A 16,617-nucleotide genomic window follows, 5' to 3' on the forward strand; every position below is an offset into this window, starting at 1 on the left:
AAGCGTGTACTCTCCAGGCTCTGTCCATCCCAGTCAGCAAGCACTACCCTTCCACCTGCTAAGAAACGTTTCCTCACTAAGCTCCCACCAGCTCAGTCTGTGAACAGTTCGCATCAATTAACCGTCATCGCCCACAACATTCACATCTCGAAGATGAAATCAAACGGAACTCCAGTTGGAGGAATAGCAACCACTCGAGTGTTTACAAAACTGCCTCCCTCCGGTCACCAAAATATCTGCACTTCATCGTCTGGAAGCAGCACGGCAGTTGTCAATTGAAGGCGAGAATTGTATACTACTGCTGCAACTGGGAGGGTCGATCGCAAATTTAATAAGTTACCATCCGTAGTTAATCCGTATAAAACCATGGTACCTTATAGTTTTCATACGACCCGAATGTGTTGGTTTAAGTCTGTTAATCTACTACATTCCTCTACAGAAAGGTGTTGTTCAGCTATTCGCTGTACACCCTTCCGTTCAGTAGCGAAACCTTCGTTACAGGGGAACATGATGTTGTTTTTAGTTTTTTTCTCACTTTGTAGGTTTTGAGTTGAGATAACAATTGTCCGCTGGAAAAGGCTTTCTATCCCGTCGAGGCCATCATAAGGTAGCAGTACGAATGATGATGATTATGGTATTGTGGCAAGTGGTTCACCATAGCTGCTACCATCCTCTATGCCTTTTCGTCAACAGTACAGTGATGATGTCTCCACGAATGGGAGGAAGAGGCCCGCTGAGTCTGTTGCCCTATGCAGGTTTGAGGTAGTACTACCGGGCCGGTAGTACTGCTGATACACCCATTATGGGTGACCCATACGAGGAGAACTGCTACATGCGCTGTCATTGGCCGCCACCTTCCTCGCCACCAGATCGCCGCCTCGTCATGGGGAAAGTTTCTTCCTGGTACGACGATCCAAAGTATCGGTCACAACATGAAGTATAGTACATTGCGCTCGATCAATACAGGTAAACTGAGGATCGTATCTCTATCCGTCCCGGATAGGGATAAGCACTCATCTCGAGTACAAGCTGATAGCTACGCCGGCATACGAGTACGATGACCACATGATCCTCTCTCTAATGCTCAGCCGACTATGACAACACTAGCAGGACAAGAGTTTCTTGGCCAGTTAAAGAAGATCGCCTTTGTGATTATATAGATTTGAAGAATCACAATAGGCCCATTATTTGTAGCAATGGTACAGTGCGAATATTGAACCCCGTTTCCTACATCGAACGCAGCATCATAGACTTCTGCAGCATACCGCCAATTATCCATGGAGTTGCTTTATAGCAGGAAAGACATTGGAAACATACATCGCAAACGTGTACTGTAGGAAGTACACAAAAATATCGTATAAGCCTTCTGCCGGAGTTGAACCGACGACCTCCCGCTTACTAAGCGGGTGCTCTACCAACTAAGCTAAGAAGGCTTACAAAAGTTTCCTTCTGCCTGACTTCACCCGTATAAAACATATTATCCTCATAAACGTCTGATGTCAACAATCAACCCTGATTCAGCAGTCTTAGTATATGGATTTGCGCGACTGACTAACACAACACTCCCGTCCTTGATAGTCAATATGGGAGGGTATCGCAGTTATCATCATCGATGCGCTTCAAATTCAACCCTCTATAGAATCCCCTCAGGAGAATATTCTGGATATTTATGGACAGCCAATGACGGTCGAGCTCGTCTCAACATGCATGGAGCTCGACAAGGCGGAGCTAGCTGACCACTGCTCTGGAGAACACCTCAGCGGCATCACGCGGATGATATCAAATCACTGTTCTTGCAACAATAGCGAACATTATGGCAACATGTCAATCGTCTTCACGTGTGCAAATCTCGAGTGGAGAGATTGACGAGATTTCTGATTAGCATAAGACACTAGTAGTCATACTACCATACTGAACGACAATCCGCAAATCAAGGTTTGTTGATAGAATGCGTGAATGCTAATACTAATACGTTCTTTCTCTCAGGGTAGACCGTTTTTACGCCAAATCTCTACAAAATAGAAAGCCTCCGCCTGTCTCCTCGACCACCACGTACTCATGAGCAACGGCATAGGATGGTGGATCAGTGCAATAATCGATGACCAGGGCGAACATTACTCAAATCCACTGACCCGCTAGTAAAGACAAAGTGCAGCAGTTAGATAAATAATAATGGAAACCAAGAATAGTGATAACCCTTGAATATGCAGTCTCATGAGTGGGATGCAAGAAAGTGTATCACAGTCGGGACCAACATTATCAACTTTGAATGGTTTATATAGAAATTATGGGAATGATGTCGAGACAAGTTGGGGGAGCCCGTTATGAGAAATAGGGCCTAGAGAGAGACAGTAAGAACTACCAATACTATTCTGAGGCTATTATTTCGGCGGCATCATCACTGTGAATAAGTTGCATGCTGTAAAGTATATTGAGCACTTGTTCACTTAGTCGCACGGCTAGCCTCCCGAACAACCTCTACTGCAGAGGGAAGCGAACGAGCTCCTGTAGTAGGCATGCTATAGCGACTAAGAGACGTTCTGCAGGGAGCTTACATTCAATACGTGTGGACCATCTTCCTGTAAGCTCTCGCTTCGGAATGTTCTCTCATACACAACAAGATCCCAAGCAGTGATAGGACCGAACTCGGAGACTGGACGGCCACTGAACCAATACAGAGTACATGGACGGAGAAGCTTCACTATCCCTCACAGCTTCTCCCTATAAAAATTCAAAAGCTTGGTGCCTTCCTCTCCCATCCGGTCTTTGGCTAGAGTAAGATGAGCACGCTTCTTGTATCGGATGCCATCTGAACAGTAGTCACTACCCCAATGAGAGGCCACAGATAGTCACCTCTAATACAGCCGCTGAGGACCGAGCGAACTTCGTATAATACTTTATCATAACTGACGCTCAACAAGACGCATCTGAAGAGCGGCTTTAATTTTCCCTCAGTCCGTCTATCCTAGAATGCCTACCCATCCGGCGACAAGAGGAGTTCTTCCACCTCCACAGGGGCCACGGCGGCGGCACTCGTCTCGAACGACGACTATAGTTACGACCATTTCAAGCATGGATAGCCTCCAACACTACAGTGTCGGCTTCCTTCTCCTGAGATCCGTCAACACCAACAACCTTGACTGGTGACACTGAGCATCCCGAGCTCGCGGCAGTCACCTATGATGGAGATCTTGAGGAGGAAAGGCTCAGAATATTAAACACGTTAAACGCGACCGACGTCCCTTCTGAGTGACGTGTTTATCAGGACTAGGGCATTCAACACGATCCTTGAAGACTCTTCGTCTCGTTCCTCGATTAAGAGAGGTAGTCACTCTGCCCTAACTCACCATGCTAGCCAGACTACTGGGGGACTGCTGTTCATCAGCACTGGTGTAGATGGATGACACTGTACTACTGCTACCACCACTGCATAGAGCTGATAGGGAAAGGCCCTCATCTAGTCCCATGCCCTTGTCTTTGGCAGCCTCAAGGGACGACAAGAATGCCCAATCAAGGTCGAAGAGTACGGCTGAGAAGGTAGCTAGGGTCGTCGTGATGATGACCACCATCCTTAGATATACCCTACCTTGAGCCTCCTCATATGATGTTGTGAAGAAGCATGTGACACTAGAATGTAAACCGTAGAGATAACTCTCGTCCGACCCAAACAAGGACAACGCCTGACACCTTGCATGTCGACTCCTGGCTACCAGCAAAGTACTAATACCTCCTTTCTGGCCTCATATAGTCTCTTATACAAATCTGAGTCCTTACGAGGCTCCATGTAAAGTATGAGTTCTTTGGTACTGCCTCTACAATAGCCTTCCTCAGTAACCTCTTCCCCCTGCGTTGAGGTTCCACTGCTGCTTCCTCTCACTCCTTGGTTCATCGTGGCGAGCATGATAGTAGTAGCAGCCATGCATGAACGTATTCTTACTTGTGTTTTCCAGGCCCAAGGGCCGGATAAAGGCTCAGACTGAGATACACATCGGGGCAGTAGAATCTCGGGCCTTTCCCTAGACGTCTTCCCGTAAAGACAACTACGACTACTAGAAAAAGTGGTCACTATAAACTCTACACCATAGAAAGTACCGAAGCCATCACAATGTCGCGTGCTCACGAGAGTCACTTCAACAGGCAGCCATCGAAAGCCATTTGAAATACCCGACTTCACCACTTAATTAGCGCCCCTCTCAAGCAGGGCGAATATGTCCCCTCAGCTGTTCATGGAGGAACATATGAAAAATATGTCTCCTGGTGCAGACATCCACAAGTAACCGTTATGAGTGTCAAAAGTGCAATGCCAGCTTATATGTAATCAACAAATTATGGAGTCGACATGATTTCGAATATTCGCCGTTGTGTATCTTCTTCCTAATAGCAATCGCTATATGCACGCATGCACAACTCTCACGTGCGACCACCTATTGATTTAAGTATATACAAATAGTCGTTGCCGACTGAGGACTATCTCCATAGCTCGAATAGGGACCGGGCACAGCATGGTTCGCACAGGACATGCAGGTCTACAGGACACATACATTGGCTCTCAGTAAGGCTCCAGTTACCAGCAAAGGATACATAAACCACATCAATCTGAGGCGAATACCTATCAAGCCGAGACTTACAGAGTATCGGCCAATGCATAGGGTGGAGCGGAGCGTACACATAGACGGAGATGTTACTTGAAAGGTATGGTAGGAGATCCAATTCTTCAGTGGCATCCAGCAGTAAGCCTTTTGAGGAGCTCCGCTATTGCGGGGCACTAGACCGAATACCACAGCTTGATCTACGTCTCTGCGGACGGGAGGGATTCCCGAATAATGACTCTTCTATGAGATCCCACGATCCACTTCGTCTTCCATTGCCATTCCTCTTGCACAAGATTCATACCACGACCCAGGTTACTCATCACCAATACTAACTTGTCAAGGGAGGGCCTCAAATTGAAACCGCTTTAATTTGCAACGGTATCTCTGCATTGTCATGCAGGGTAACTAACCGACATAGGTGTGCATGGGACGGTATGAATAGTATTTCTACTCTCAACACAATAGCAGTGCTTCCCGGGTCACTTATCAATCACACATGATCACCATCATCATCATGATACTTATAAGTCTCCACCCTCATTCTCTTCATAGCCAATCTCCATGACTCTAACAATGCCATCACCGCCGCCCACAGCCACCAACTCCGGTTCCGTGGACTTCCCAGAGGAGAAGTCAACTGTGAAGCATCCCTTGTCCACACCTGGCACAAGCCTTAATTCGACCCCACTGATGGCAGCTAACCTGTTAATGTCCCCAAAGTCCTCCAACCAGCAGATTGGTCCCCTGAGCCCTTGTCATTGTGCAGTATCTTAGCCTCATTGGCACCGCTTCCACCAGCACATATGAACTCTCCCGATCGATGCCCCTTGTTAAACTGTGCTGCATACAGCATGCATGGTTTAGTAACAGAGGCCTAAGGCTAACGGAATACACACATTAGTTTATCGAGGCAAAGGCCAATGAGCAGCGTTGTAAGCCAGAGGTAGCTCACCCCGCTCCGCCAAGGTATATCCTCAATAAGGGTCCCTTCAGCGTAATCCCAGATCTGTAGCTGTCGGTCAACCCTCCAACTACCAGTCAGGATACGTTTCCCATCATTGGTGATGTCAACACTGTCACCGCAAATATGCGGACCTGGGAGGCATTCATGCAATGCCATTAGCTGAATACCGAGGACCACCAAAAATTACTGGAAAACGCACCGGAGGGCGAATCGAACGCCTGCGCCTCCCGACGCCCCAGGATTTGAAGTCCTGACCGAGCACCAGCCCGGGTCACCAGTGCACCATAGGAAAAAATCCACTACTTTACGCCGCCCCGACCCACCAAAGATTGAGCGCACGCTATGTCCCTTCCTGATATCCCAAAACTGCACTGTATTATCCCAGCCGCCAGTAATGATCACGTTTGGGTCTTCTGGGTGATACCTAAGCACCGTGTAACCATAGCTGTTCATCCGTTGAAACACCCATTCACTTGAGACTGAAGACTCTATTAGAATGACCAGGAGTATGTAGACTATCTCCACCCTTCAGTGTCGTGATCAGCGCTTTCGTGTTCTCATCATAGACGGCTACTCCTCTAACTCGAACACTCTAACATCCTTTGAGTAGTTATACCACCTCTCCCTCCCTGCTGTGGCAAACTGACTTCCATCAGGGGAATAGTCCACACAAAACAGTTGATTCCCATCTTCGGTGAACTCATGCATGCATGAGGCGCTTGTCACATGCCAATGTGATACCTATCACTTCATATCAGATAACTTATGATACTCAAGGCCATACCACTCCTTCTGCATTTACACTGACTAGGACATTCTGAGTCTTCGCCGAGCTCCCCATAGGGCGCCAACGGATCTGCGTAACCGGTTGTATGACTTCACCTGGCACAAGGCTTCATAGTGGTCTAGTGCTCTGGCAATATACCTGTACGGGGCGACTGTAGGGTGTAGATTTCCTTCCCATCCCGGCAGTTGTAGATCTTAATAAGGCCATTACTAGTAGAGACAGCCAACAGGGTGTTATCCGGGGAGAATCGGACACAGAAGACCTACCACTCCTTCGACAATTTACCCGCCATCTACATCACCCCACCTCAGCCGGTTGTATATACTCCTCGACGACCTTCCTACGACGCCCACTCTTGATGCCAGGACTGACCACCTGAGCCACCAATTCCCCCTGAGGCGAGCCCTGAGCTGTAGAGTTACGAATTTAGGAGTGAGTATACGACTATCAGTGTCGTTAAAGTCGACTACAGTCTCATTGGCGCCTAACAGACAGTCTCAATATCACCCCAGCTAGCAGCAATGTCTCACCAAAACTTGGTGGATGCTCAGTGGCTCCCGAGGAGGTCATGCAGGCACTCAATCACTTTCACTATTGATCAATTGACAACAACAACAACACCCTCCGACCACATTGAAATGACTAAACTGATATCCTCCTGATGAGGACCTCTCAACGGGATTAGGTCGAGTATCATCATATCACGAATAGAATATTTCACCGGCACTCTTCATCCTAGATATCCTGTTTTGTCGTCCCCTAGACTCCATCTTAACATCACGTAGAGTCTTCCTCAACTGCTCTACTTCTGACTTCATCGACGCCGCCTCATGGCACACATACCTGACCACCTCCTTTTAGCAATCACCGAGCCGATACTCCAATGAATACGCTCGATACACGACCACGGTCCCTTCACATTCCTCCACCTCTCGCTCAAGGCATGTGGCGATTTCAAAAGATGTTATAGGATTCTATACATCACTCCTGTCCCCAGGCCAAATCTTGGAAACGAAAGTTACTTAAACACTATTCGTTATACCACCACTATGCAGTTTCACAGCCCTCTGCTTACAATGCAGCGCGACGAAGTGCCTTAACATCCTTGCATTCACTGACACATCGCCACGCATTGAGTGCAGGCCAATACTTCTCACTGAACCAAGCGGCGACTACCTATCGATACGTTCAACACTCCCGACATGAGCAGCAAGTCTCTCACTCACATCGGAGAGGCCATGCGCAGCCAACATATCCGCGATGCCAGGAGTACGCTGTTCACCGTATGCTTCATCGGACAAGACCTATTGCGGACAAACTAAACGAATATGAGTTTGGGAGCGTCCATGCCGACTTCTTGCAGTTCTCGTGAAAGCCAGGAGGTCTGTAATCGATCAACCAAAGATATGACCTCTACAGCTTCTATGAACCCCAACTGACGGTAGGGAGGATACCTAGGGGGGAGCACCAAGTCAGTGAGAGTCTACCTAAGTACTACTTACACTCGTTTGAGCAAGGTTAGCCATGCCCGAGGGGAATCGGTCGGGAAGTAAGCCTAAAGCAGTCTACAAAGAGAGGATCCATAATGTGACTACAATGCCTTCGAACGACTCCCTCATTCGACTGTCCTTCATGTTTTGGAAATACGAGAAGGAACTACATAGAACCTCCCAATGGGCGTGTAGAGTAGTAGGCTTATCTACAGAGAAAGCTGGCTCGGGGGGGGTATTGACGGCGATGGGCTATCTACCTCCACCAATGACAAGTACGACATTAGCAGATGCTCGGTGACCGAAGAATATACTCTTCCCAGTGAGGTTATCATTGGAGTAGTCCTGAGCGATGACCTATGCTTCCCATAACTAACACTACCAACAGCTGCTGACTCTGCACGACTCAGCGTCCCAGGCATCCTCAGGAACGCTCAGATGGTGGTAGTCACGAGCTTCCTCATCTGAGGACTGTGAGTCCTCCACTACAACGGGGATAACGTCGGGGAATATCGGTGTGATAAGCCGCCTGATGGAGAGGCATCGGATGATTATGATGATGGGCATGTGTAGTCCATCCCCTACTCCTCAGGCAAGCTCTGTCCAGTTGCCGTAGTGATATAGTACCCAGCAGCGCTGTTACGCCCCATACCAGTAGAAGAGGAGCTCCTACCTATACTAGGGCCTATAGACAGTATAGGATCACATATCTCGCCTCTTGAAGAGGAGATGAACACTGAAGAGCTTCCGAAGGGAGTAGTAGCCCTGTTTGTTGGGGGCGTGTTGGTATCCTGTCAAGGTGGGAGTCTTAGGACTAGGCATCTGGTCAGCGCTACCTCCCCCTCCTCGTCCTCTTCTGTCGGCTGCTCACTACTATCAAGCTGCTCGTGAGAGGCTCTCTGTGTATCGGCTTCTGATGAGAACTGTACGACCTGTGAAGGGTCTCCAAATAGTCCAACTAATTGGTCACCTGATGATATTGGATATTCGTGTTATTGCCACCCTCTCCTGAGGTGGCGGTAGTAGTGGTAGGAGTAGGAGGGGACCAATCTGCAGAGGGAGTTGCCATACAACATTATGAATCATGCTCAGTTGCCATAATCATGGTCACTAATCCGCGTCGCTCCGCTGTAAGTGTCCAACATTTTTCGACCATCGATATCCGCGTACTGACTCAGATGCAGACTGTTTTCCGATATCGTACGCTCACTGTCGTAGCCCGCACCCAGATAATCGATTGCATTCGGAACCCATTCCATTTGCTGTCTCGTTTGCCAGTACCCTCTGGATCACGATAAGACGGTCGGGCAGAGGAATACGGACGGTCGTGTCATAACACTTACACTTCAACTTATTTCTTCCGATCTCAACCAAATTTTTTTCTCTCGATATGTTCTCCCATTCGCTGAATTCAAGATTGAAAAGTCGAACGTTGTAATTCACTACTTCTTCACGGGCGACATGCTTGCCATCTGTAGGCAGACCAGTTGTAAGTAAGGCCAGGCTCGAGGTCTCTCAAAATGAGGGATGATGGATCAGGATTGAACCACCTTCGGAATGCGCCACAGAAAGCTTGTGGTCACTCGTGGGTTTTCCTCCCCAACGGCGGGTTCATCGCCGTCGTTAGTAGATGAACAGGGCAGGCAGAAGTCGATGCCACGCTCTTTAAGGGGTCTGGACACTAATCCCGCGAATGTAAGGCTTCTATCTACGAGTACCACGTTGCTATCTAATACTCTGTAAGTTGTCCATGTTCCATGGATTGCAGACAAAGGGGACCTGTCTCGCGAGGGCTCTGCTTCGATCTCTGTGCAGGAGGAGCTCCTTTGAGGCCTTCCCGATGACTACGAGAGAATCTCTCGTAGTCATCGGTATTAACCTCTCGAGGAGATTGATACAAACGAAAGCCACTAGGTACCTCAGACTACAGTCAGTGATTCAATACCGACAGAGTCGGCCTCGGGAACGTCGTCCACTGAGTTCCCATGTATTGCGATGAGCCCTGCATCAGAAAGCTCGAGTGATGATGAGTCAAATACTAGACGAGTGGTCGACTACTGTTAATAGCTACAGTCAATGTCATGGACTGTTTTATGATCTCGAGTCATACCACACCTCAATAAACTTGCATTGTAGCATAAGCCACCGCCAGGACTCCTCAAGTTGGTAACTTCTGGTTAATATCAATTATGGACGCTCGCTACCATGATTACTCTGAGCTGGTTTAAGACAGATATGAGTAGACATATGCGTTTTCGAGTCACGCTTTCAAACTGCATATAGTTGTACGAACGATGCCTTCTATGGAAAGTCTCAAGAAAGCACCTCTCGTTTACGCCTGCGTGTCGAAAGGCACCTACGTTATATGCGAGTATCAGCCTGTGCTCGGCGGTCAGGACACAATGACACCACGAGGCAGGACTGACTATGAGAATATAGTACGACGGTCTGCTCGAATTGACCAATACTCTAACCCCTTATAGATCGCCACTGCTCGCAAGAACATCGGTGACTTCTCCCGAATGGAAGACTTATGCCATAGTCTTGTCTATCAGTCCCACACAATAAACTTCGTAAACATAATCACATACCCTTTTGGGTGCAGGCCGTTGCTTCAGTATCGCGAGCATCCGTACATTTATGTGGTAGTGGCAGTGGAGAGGGAGGGAGGCGCCGAGCTCCCAAGCATGATACTCAAGCGAATGGCTGGCCATATAACGCCGAGGTTTGAAGAGGCCCGTTAACAGTTGTGTGTGACCAGACACTTCCTTAGGAATCGTCAGCAGCTACCCTCCGTTATCACCATGACAAGAGAGCTTAAAGCCATAATAGTGAGATGTGGATCCATTCGTGGTCTCAATGTTTCGAACTGTTGGTGAACAGTGAAATCGTGTCCTTAGGATGGGGGCAACGGTGTTAAGATGACTAAGGTATCCCAAGTGGAGGAGGAGCTTGACGCTGTCGCTGATATCATGGTCGAAAACATCAGTATGTTCTGTGTGTCATCAGCGCAAGCATTAGCGATACAGATGCTGTTATCAACCGTGGAGAGTCCATAGCTTCGCTTGTTGACAAAACCTCAAATCTTGGTATTGATGCACGGGTATTCCGGTCAAAGGCAAAACAAGTGAGGTTTTACAGTGCATTGCTCGACAAGAAGTTAGATTCATTCTGAATCTTCATTCGTCTTACAACTGAGGCTAACGAGACATAGTTGTGTATGCGCGGGACCACCACAGACTCCCCAGGCACTGGCCCCAGTACTGGACATTCATTTTTGTGGTTGTATTCTACTTATTTGTGTTGTACTGTCGCTTTAGGTTGTTCGTAAGATATGGTGGCAAAGAGCGAAGGTTCATGGAGCACTCGTGGCCATCATTCTGGTGAGTATCTTTCCTGTCTAACGTGAAATCAACTATATGTATGCTTGGATCTCTGTACTTTATTTCCCGTTATGAAGTAGCCGTCCCTTTGCAGCTGGCTTTATACGCATTGGTCTCTATACTGTGCGGTGGGTTATCACTACCTTCATGCCGAGCTGTGTGATACTCAGACTGAGAGCATTATCTATATTTGGGTTTCATGCACAATTGATGTACTCATTTTCCGCGATGACCATTTCGAGTTTGTTATCAAGTCACTCAATTCGAGAGTAGCATGTTGAGCCAAGGCTAGTGTGGGATAATGGAGCGAAATGACGCTATATCTTCATAAGGCTCAAAGCAATGTCGAAATAACCGGAAATCAGTTATTGGGAACAAGTTGCTGCAAACAACAGCAAGATGCTCAGTAACACAATCGGACAACGCATGTCCGACAGCATTATCGAGGGATGGACCCGGACAGTTCATGGATGGAAATGGAGCACTCGTCTTAAACAATAGGTCGCGTTATCGCCATTTGAAATGCCACTTCTTTCCCCCAAATATTCTTGGCACAATTAATGTGCTCATCACTATCGCAGGTTGTGCCATGAGCCAAACATGTCTTGCTTTGTCTATCATGTTGATGAGGTTAACCGCGGAGTTATCTTGAACGTTGCTCCCCACAAACACATTAAGAGAACCAACGGTCCGGAATTACTAGGCGAAAAACAAAACACTAGCTACGATCCATCTTAATATCATCGGTCATGATCTTACTGCTGCGGCAGCAACATTTATGGGTGGAATAGATGCTCGCCGCGCGGGAACTTTGTCGGTCCTATCTTGATCGGACGAGGTCAGAGACGAGAGAGGCTCCAGTGGAGCGGATATAGTCTCTCGCCCTCCTGTAGAACCCATGTATGGGCAACGTGAGCGCACACCGATGACACAAGGGAAATACCAATTCAACGACTCACTGAGGGTGAGGCGAAGTCAGAAACACATTGAAACTCACCTCCCACGGGACTAGTAGATGTGACGTTCATAGTGCCGAATCGAGTGTCGGGTGGTGGCCAGAACCTGTGTGGGACGCGAAAATCAGGTTGGCATACGAACGGGAGATGTCACGTTGTCGCCTGAGGGGAGCCTCGAAGAGGAACGAAGCTGTGGTGACTAGTCGATATACCCGGGGAAGGCTCAGCTCCTCGGATATTATCGACAGGCTGTGCGCTGACCCTATCAAAAAAGATCGCTTGCGAACTGTTAGATGACTGAGACCTCGGGAAAGGTTGGAGAGCCGCATAGCTCGGGTACGGCAACGGTGCTGGTAGCAGCTGAGTGGTGGTCATTGTCCGAACAGCTGTGAGGCACTCTTGGTGCTTCAATATGTATCTGTATTGCAGATACATCAGAACGTTATCATCTCTCTCACTCATCAATCTGCATGGCCTCCTCCTTTAGCTTCCTCCACTTGTCAGCATCGGGAACAGATCGAAGCAGTTGTGGCCTCGTGGTGACTGAGCAGAAAGAAGCTTGCCACAGTTCAGCCCCAATCTTGGTCGTATTGAATCAACATCCACAAGTCCAAATCCCCCACCTCGTGACATGCTCCTCGACTGTCTGTGGCCAACCTGCGCCGAAGATAAGGCAGCTCTCAACTGAGGAACGAACCAAACATGCAGCCAAGCATACACGAGATTCTCGTGCCGAGAATCCGCCCAGTGAACAATTGCATCGAGAGGCTACATTTGGCTGAGAGGAGGCAGATACAAGGGTCTCAGTGGTGATGCCTCCTAATGTGTCAGTGTGGTTCATCATCTCCAGCTTCCGGGCACTGACTGCAGTCTCGGCCTCAATAACCCTCAGTCGCTGCTCCTCGATCTCCCTGATATGGCCAGACCGATAATAACGACAGAAAGTGCCTTCAATTCCGACCTCTTCATCTCTTCCATTTCCTTTGCTCCTTCTACCAGTTCATTCTCCCTATCACTAAGCTCTGCATGGAGTCTGTGTGCCTACCGTAACAGCCAACTCCTGTGAGATTGACAACTGAACTTACCTCTGCACGGACATGCTCAGCTGCCGCATAGGCCTCAGCTACTTGCTGGGCCCTATTCTTTAACCGAGAAGCCATCTCAACCTGATGCGTCAAATGTCCATGAAGATGTACCGAATAATGGGCCCACTGACCATGCCGTTCATGTCAGCCCTAACATCAGCTTCTTGTTGGCGAAGAAGTACCAGTCTCCGTTTCAGTTCCGCCGAATCCTCGTTTACCTAGAGGGTATCTCCACAAACCAGGTATATGATATCTTCCCACCTGCACACTCTTCTTTTCTATGGTCTCCATCTCGGCAGCAGCCCGATCGCGATGCCTCGCAACCGCTACCTCCGCCTCGTTGGCTCGTCTCTGCGTAGCCATGAGGCTGAGGTCGACGGACTTCTGTACACATCTCAGCTTCTCCCACTCAGAACGAAGCCTACCAAGAACAATGACCTAGAGAGGCCATCTAATCTCCACCCACCTCCTTTCCTGGTCCTCCCGATCAAGCTCGAACGCCTTCTGTTGAGACTCCAAAGCCAACTTCTGCTCATTCAGATTTCTAACGGCAGACTCTACTGCTGTCTCCCTCGAGAACAGAGCTGATCTGGAAACAAAACTGTTCTGCGACTTGATCAGCTGAAAGATAGAGAGAGGTCCTTTCCAAAGGATTCTCTCTCCCAGTTTACTGAGGAGTATTTCGAGCACACACTTACTTGCTATCACGTTGCATCTGCCTTGCTGTCTCCTGTAGCTCTTGTAGACGCACATGCTCAGCTTCCAGCCTTTGAGACTCTTTCTCTCGGGTGAGGCGATGTTGTCTATAAACACCGCAGTATCAACTTCAAGCTTCCTGGCATGTGAACTCCACTGATAGTCAGTGTTGACGATGCACAGGAGGTCGATTCACCATGAGACGATGAGTAAGCGGTCCTTACCGCGAAACGGATACTCAAATATGAAGGCGCACTGAGCTCTAAGGCCCTCACTTTTGCTCTTCCTCCATCTCCCGCGTGAGTTCACTGAGCTTCGATCGTTCCATCTACCAGGGCAGGTCACGACTCGAGGAGTGCCAAACTGACGTACCTCGATCTGCCGCTGTTGTTCCTTCATTGAAGTCTCCAGCGACTTCACAAAACTCTCCCTCGCTGACAGCTGTTCAGCCCTAAGGCCAACCCAGCATCTCATCGGTCATTGCCCCACCGCCATCCCACTTCATTTGCTCCGTCAGTGCAGTAGTGCCCTTCACCGCACTAGCTATATCGTCCCACTGGGTCATGTGGGCCACCATCTGGGGACAATAGAGACGAGTGCCTCCCTTCTCCAAACCTCACCTGTGTTGTCAGCTCCGACAGCTTGTCCCTCTCCCCAGAGGAAGCCTTCAAAGACGCCATCTCTGCATCTGAGGTACACCAACAACAGCTACCCAGCTCGGTGAGCTAATCGGAGGTACAGATGGGGCACTCACCGTGTTTGCGCTTGAGCAGGTGAATCTCCCTGTCATGATCGGACTTGAGTGCGTCTACCTCACGACGATGCTGATGCACTATCCTTTCCATGGCAAGCTCTTGCCTAGTGAATAGCACATAGAAGAATAAGAGTGACGATGCCCACCGTTTGGCCTCATCGGCGACCGCACGCCGCAACTCTTCTTCTGCCCGTTGCTTATCCAAGCTACGTTGCTCCTCCAACCTTCTTATTCGCTCTAAGTAAGAAAATACCTCGAGGCTCGTTTGGAGATATTTGAGTTTTTTAGAGCACCGACCCTCGTAACGGCTTCGTTCATCCTCTAGTTCTTCCCTGGCGCGTTCGGCCTTCCAGTTCAGCCGCTCAACCTGTGACGGTGAGCTTCGAGTCTTGAGGACAGGGCGATACACGAAGAAAGTAGTGGGATGAGTTCGATCAACAATACTGTGGCATGGATGATTCCATCGTGTGCCGTTGCATACCTCATCCTTAGCCCGGAGTTCGTCCGTGGCACGTGCCCTCGCCAAGTCGGCGATTTTAGCCTGAGGAAAGCTACCGTCGAGGGAGGCCAGGGAACTTGCTGTCTCTTCCACCAGGGTTACCTCCAGATTTTCTTGAGCCCTTCTCGCCATTCGCTCAGCCTCATGGCGTTCCAGATTGGCCCTGAAGGCCCAGCAAGAGTCCAATCAGCACTCATCCATAAGGCTCACTTGATGAACTCGCCCGATAAATGTGGTAACTTATCATGTCCACCTCGGTCCAGCGCCTCCTTTGAGCGGAGTGGAGGTGCTGCACGCGAGGTTTTGTCTGATGGATCATCGAGATTTTCTCTCGGAATACCGTCGTGGACGGAGTTCCCTTTTTCCAGCAAGGGAGTCTCCAGAGTTGGAATCTCGATGATAGACGCTGGTGCTGCCTTGGCAAGCCGTTTGCTCAGAAGGCCTGCCACACAGTACCCTCGGATGGAGCAGCTGACCTTACCAGAGCTTGTGGCCGGCAAGGGTGGATTCGCCCTCACAGCAGATGTCACATCATTCTCCTTGTCCATCGATCGGAGAGTCTCCGATACAGGGGTAATTCGCTTGGTGGTCGACTGTCTGAAGCCGTCGTAGGAGGGTGTGAAAGAGGGTGTGTTGTTGCTACTGAGCCTTGGCTGCTACTGATTCACTTGACTTCTCGCGTTGGTCCGAGTTGCCAAGAAGACCTGTCGGGTGGGAGAATCACCGATCACATACAACTCACCGACTATTCAAGGTAAAAGACCGGACTTGGGCTTGCATTCGCGCCTTATACCCACCAGTGAGAGACGGTAAGGCAACGGAAGTAGTGCTGGACTTGCGGACATCCTCCTTGTTGCTGCCTTCTGCATCGTTGCTAGGCTTGAGCCTCTTGCCGAGTCCGTCATTCCCCAAGGTGGCTGAGGGTGTCGGTATGGTATAACGAGGAGCTTGGGGTTCCTGTGCTCGAGGCTTGCCCCCTGAGGGGACTGTGTGTGACCATTTTACTGTCGCCCGACTTATCGCCTGATGACGACCAGTGCACCGGTTACCAGCAGTGTTGGGAAGTTTGTCCGGTCTTCTCACTACACCATTGAAACTTTCACACAGCTCAGAGTGAAAGTGTACAAAAATCAACAGCGATTTCCGCAGATTTTCCTCATTGTCACCAACCCATATCAAAGTGTATATCATCTCACACTGTTCACAAGCTCCCCGTAACGAAGAGTGGTTTACCTTCGGAGCTCCATTCATTGAACAGTGCCTGAAGCTCATCCTCTGCCTGCTGGTCATCGTCGACTGGCTCAGTGTGCTTCGGCTGATCTAAGGCTAACTTAATTCTCTATCTCCTCTCTAATTAGACACTATTTCTGTCATTACTACTTATAGTTCCCCTGCTGTTCTTTCTGGCAGC

At 49.0% G+C, this 16,617-nt stretch overlaps 5 protein-coding genes and 1 non-coding gene across 6 annotated transcripts in view; 2 read left to right on the top strand and 4 right to left on the bottom strand.

Annotated features, from left to right (window-relative positions):
• Positions 1-103, top strand: part of Pmar_PMAR005766 (conserved hypothetical protein) — a gene marked incomplete at both ends in the record, with an annotated part of 1,548 nt that extends 1,445 nt beyond the window's left edge. The window contains one exon of the mRNA XM_002785403.1: positions 1-103. Within this exon, the coding sequence (XP_002785449.1) occupies positions 1-103 (103 nt within the window).
• Positions 104-1,360: 1,257 nt separating this feature from the next.
• Positions 1,361-1,433, bottom strand: Pmar_PMAR005767. The gene has a single exon. It is a non-coding gene; the product is annotated as a tRNA-Thr (tRNA).
• Positions 1,434-1,597: 164 nt separating this feature from the next.
• Positions 1,598-3,784, bottom strand: Pmar_PMAR005768 (hypothetical protein; the record flags this gene model as incomplete). Its single annotated transcript, XM_002785404.1, has 9 exons — positions 1,598-2,505; positions 2,556-2,664; positions 2,713-2,809; positions 2,854-2,927; positions 2,979-3,049; positions 3,094-3,177; positions 3,348-3,529; positions 3,587-3,680; positions 3,728-3,784. The coding sequence occupies 9 exons, from the start codon at positions 3,782-3,784 to the stop codon at positions 2,479-2,481; spliced, it is 795 nt and encodes a 264-aa protein (XP_002785450.1). The 3' UTR covers positions 1,598-2,478.
• A 1,329-nt stretch (positions 3,785-5,113) lies between these two features.
• Pmar_PMAR005769 (wd-repeat protein, putative) lies at positions 5,114-9,702 on the bottom strand (the record flags this gene model as incomplete). The annotated part of the gene is made up of 23 exons (XM_002785405.1): positions 5,114-5,253; positions 5,295-5,466; positions 5,545-5,687; positions 5,880-5,980; positions 6,030-6,134; positions 6,176-6,297; positions 6,341-6,438; positions 6,482-6,605; positions 6,650-6,718; positions 6,766-6,827; positions 7,065-7,186; positions 7,419-7,519; positions 7,570-7,647; positions 7,698-7,797; positions 7,846-7,898; positions 7,939-8,042; positions 8,094-8,190; positions 8,230-8,362; positions 8,419-8,624; positions 8,670-8,765; positions 8,804-8,883; positions 9,177-9,305; positions 9,570-9,702. 23 exons carry the CDS (start codon positions 9,700-9,702, stop codon positions 5,114-5,116), a joined length of 2,568 nt encoding a protein of 855 aa, XP_002785451.1.
• A 935-nt stretch (positions 9,703-10,637) lies between these two features.
• Positions 10,638-11,008, top strand: Pmar_PMAR005770 (vAMP-7, putative; the record flags this gene model as incomplete). Its single annotated transcript, XM_002785406.1, has 3 exons — positions 10,638-10,664; positions 10,734-10,821; positions 10,863-11,008. The coding sequence occupies 3 exons, from the start codon at positions 10,638-10,640 to the stop codon at positions 11,006-11,008; spliced, it is 261 nt and encodes an 86-aa protein (XP_002785452.1).
• A 1,618-nt stretch (positions 11,009-12,626) lies between these two features.
• Positions 12,627-15,754, bottom strand: Pmar_PMAR005771 (mature-parasite-infected erythrocyte surface antigen, putative; the record flags this gene model as incomplete). The annotated part of the gene is made up of 19 exons (XM_002785407.1): positions 12,627-12,715; positions 12,796-12,856; positions 12,945-13,083; positions 13,134-13,213; positions 13,258-13,338; positions 13,389-13,475; positions 13,519-13,678; positions 13,724-13,846; positions 13,956-14,060; positions 14,229-14,281; positions 14,326-14,404; positions 14,454-14,530; positions 14,574-14,641; positions 14,708-14,811; positions 14,854-14,944; positions 15,005-15,074; positions 15,189-15,248; positions 15,309-15,369; positions 15,663-15,754. The coding sequence occupies 19 exons, from the start codon at positions 15,752-15,754 to the stop codon at positions 12,627-12,629; spliced, it is 1,680 nt and encodes a 559-aa protein (XP_002785453.1).
• Between the last annotated feature and the right edge of the window lie 863 nt (positions 15,755-16,617).

Source organism: Perkinsus marinus (assembly GCF_000006405.1).
Source record: "Perkinsus marinus ATCC 50983 genomic scaffold scf_1104296932546, whole genome shotgun sequence".
Lineage (NCBI taxonomy): Eukaryota > Perkinsozoa > Perkinsida > Perkinsidae > Perkinsus > Perkinsus marinus.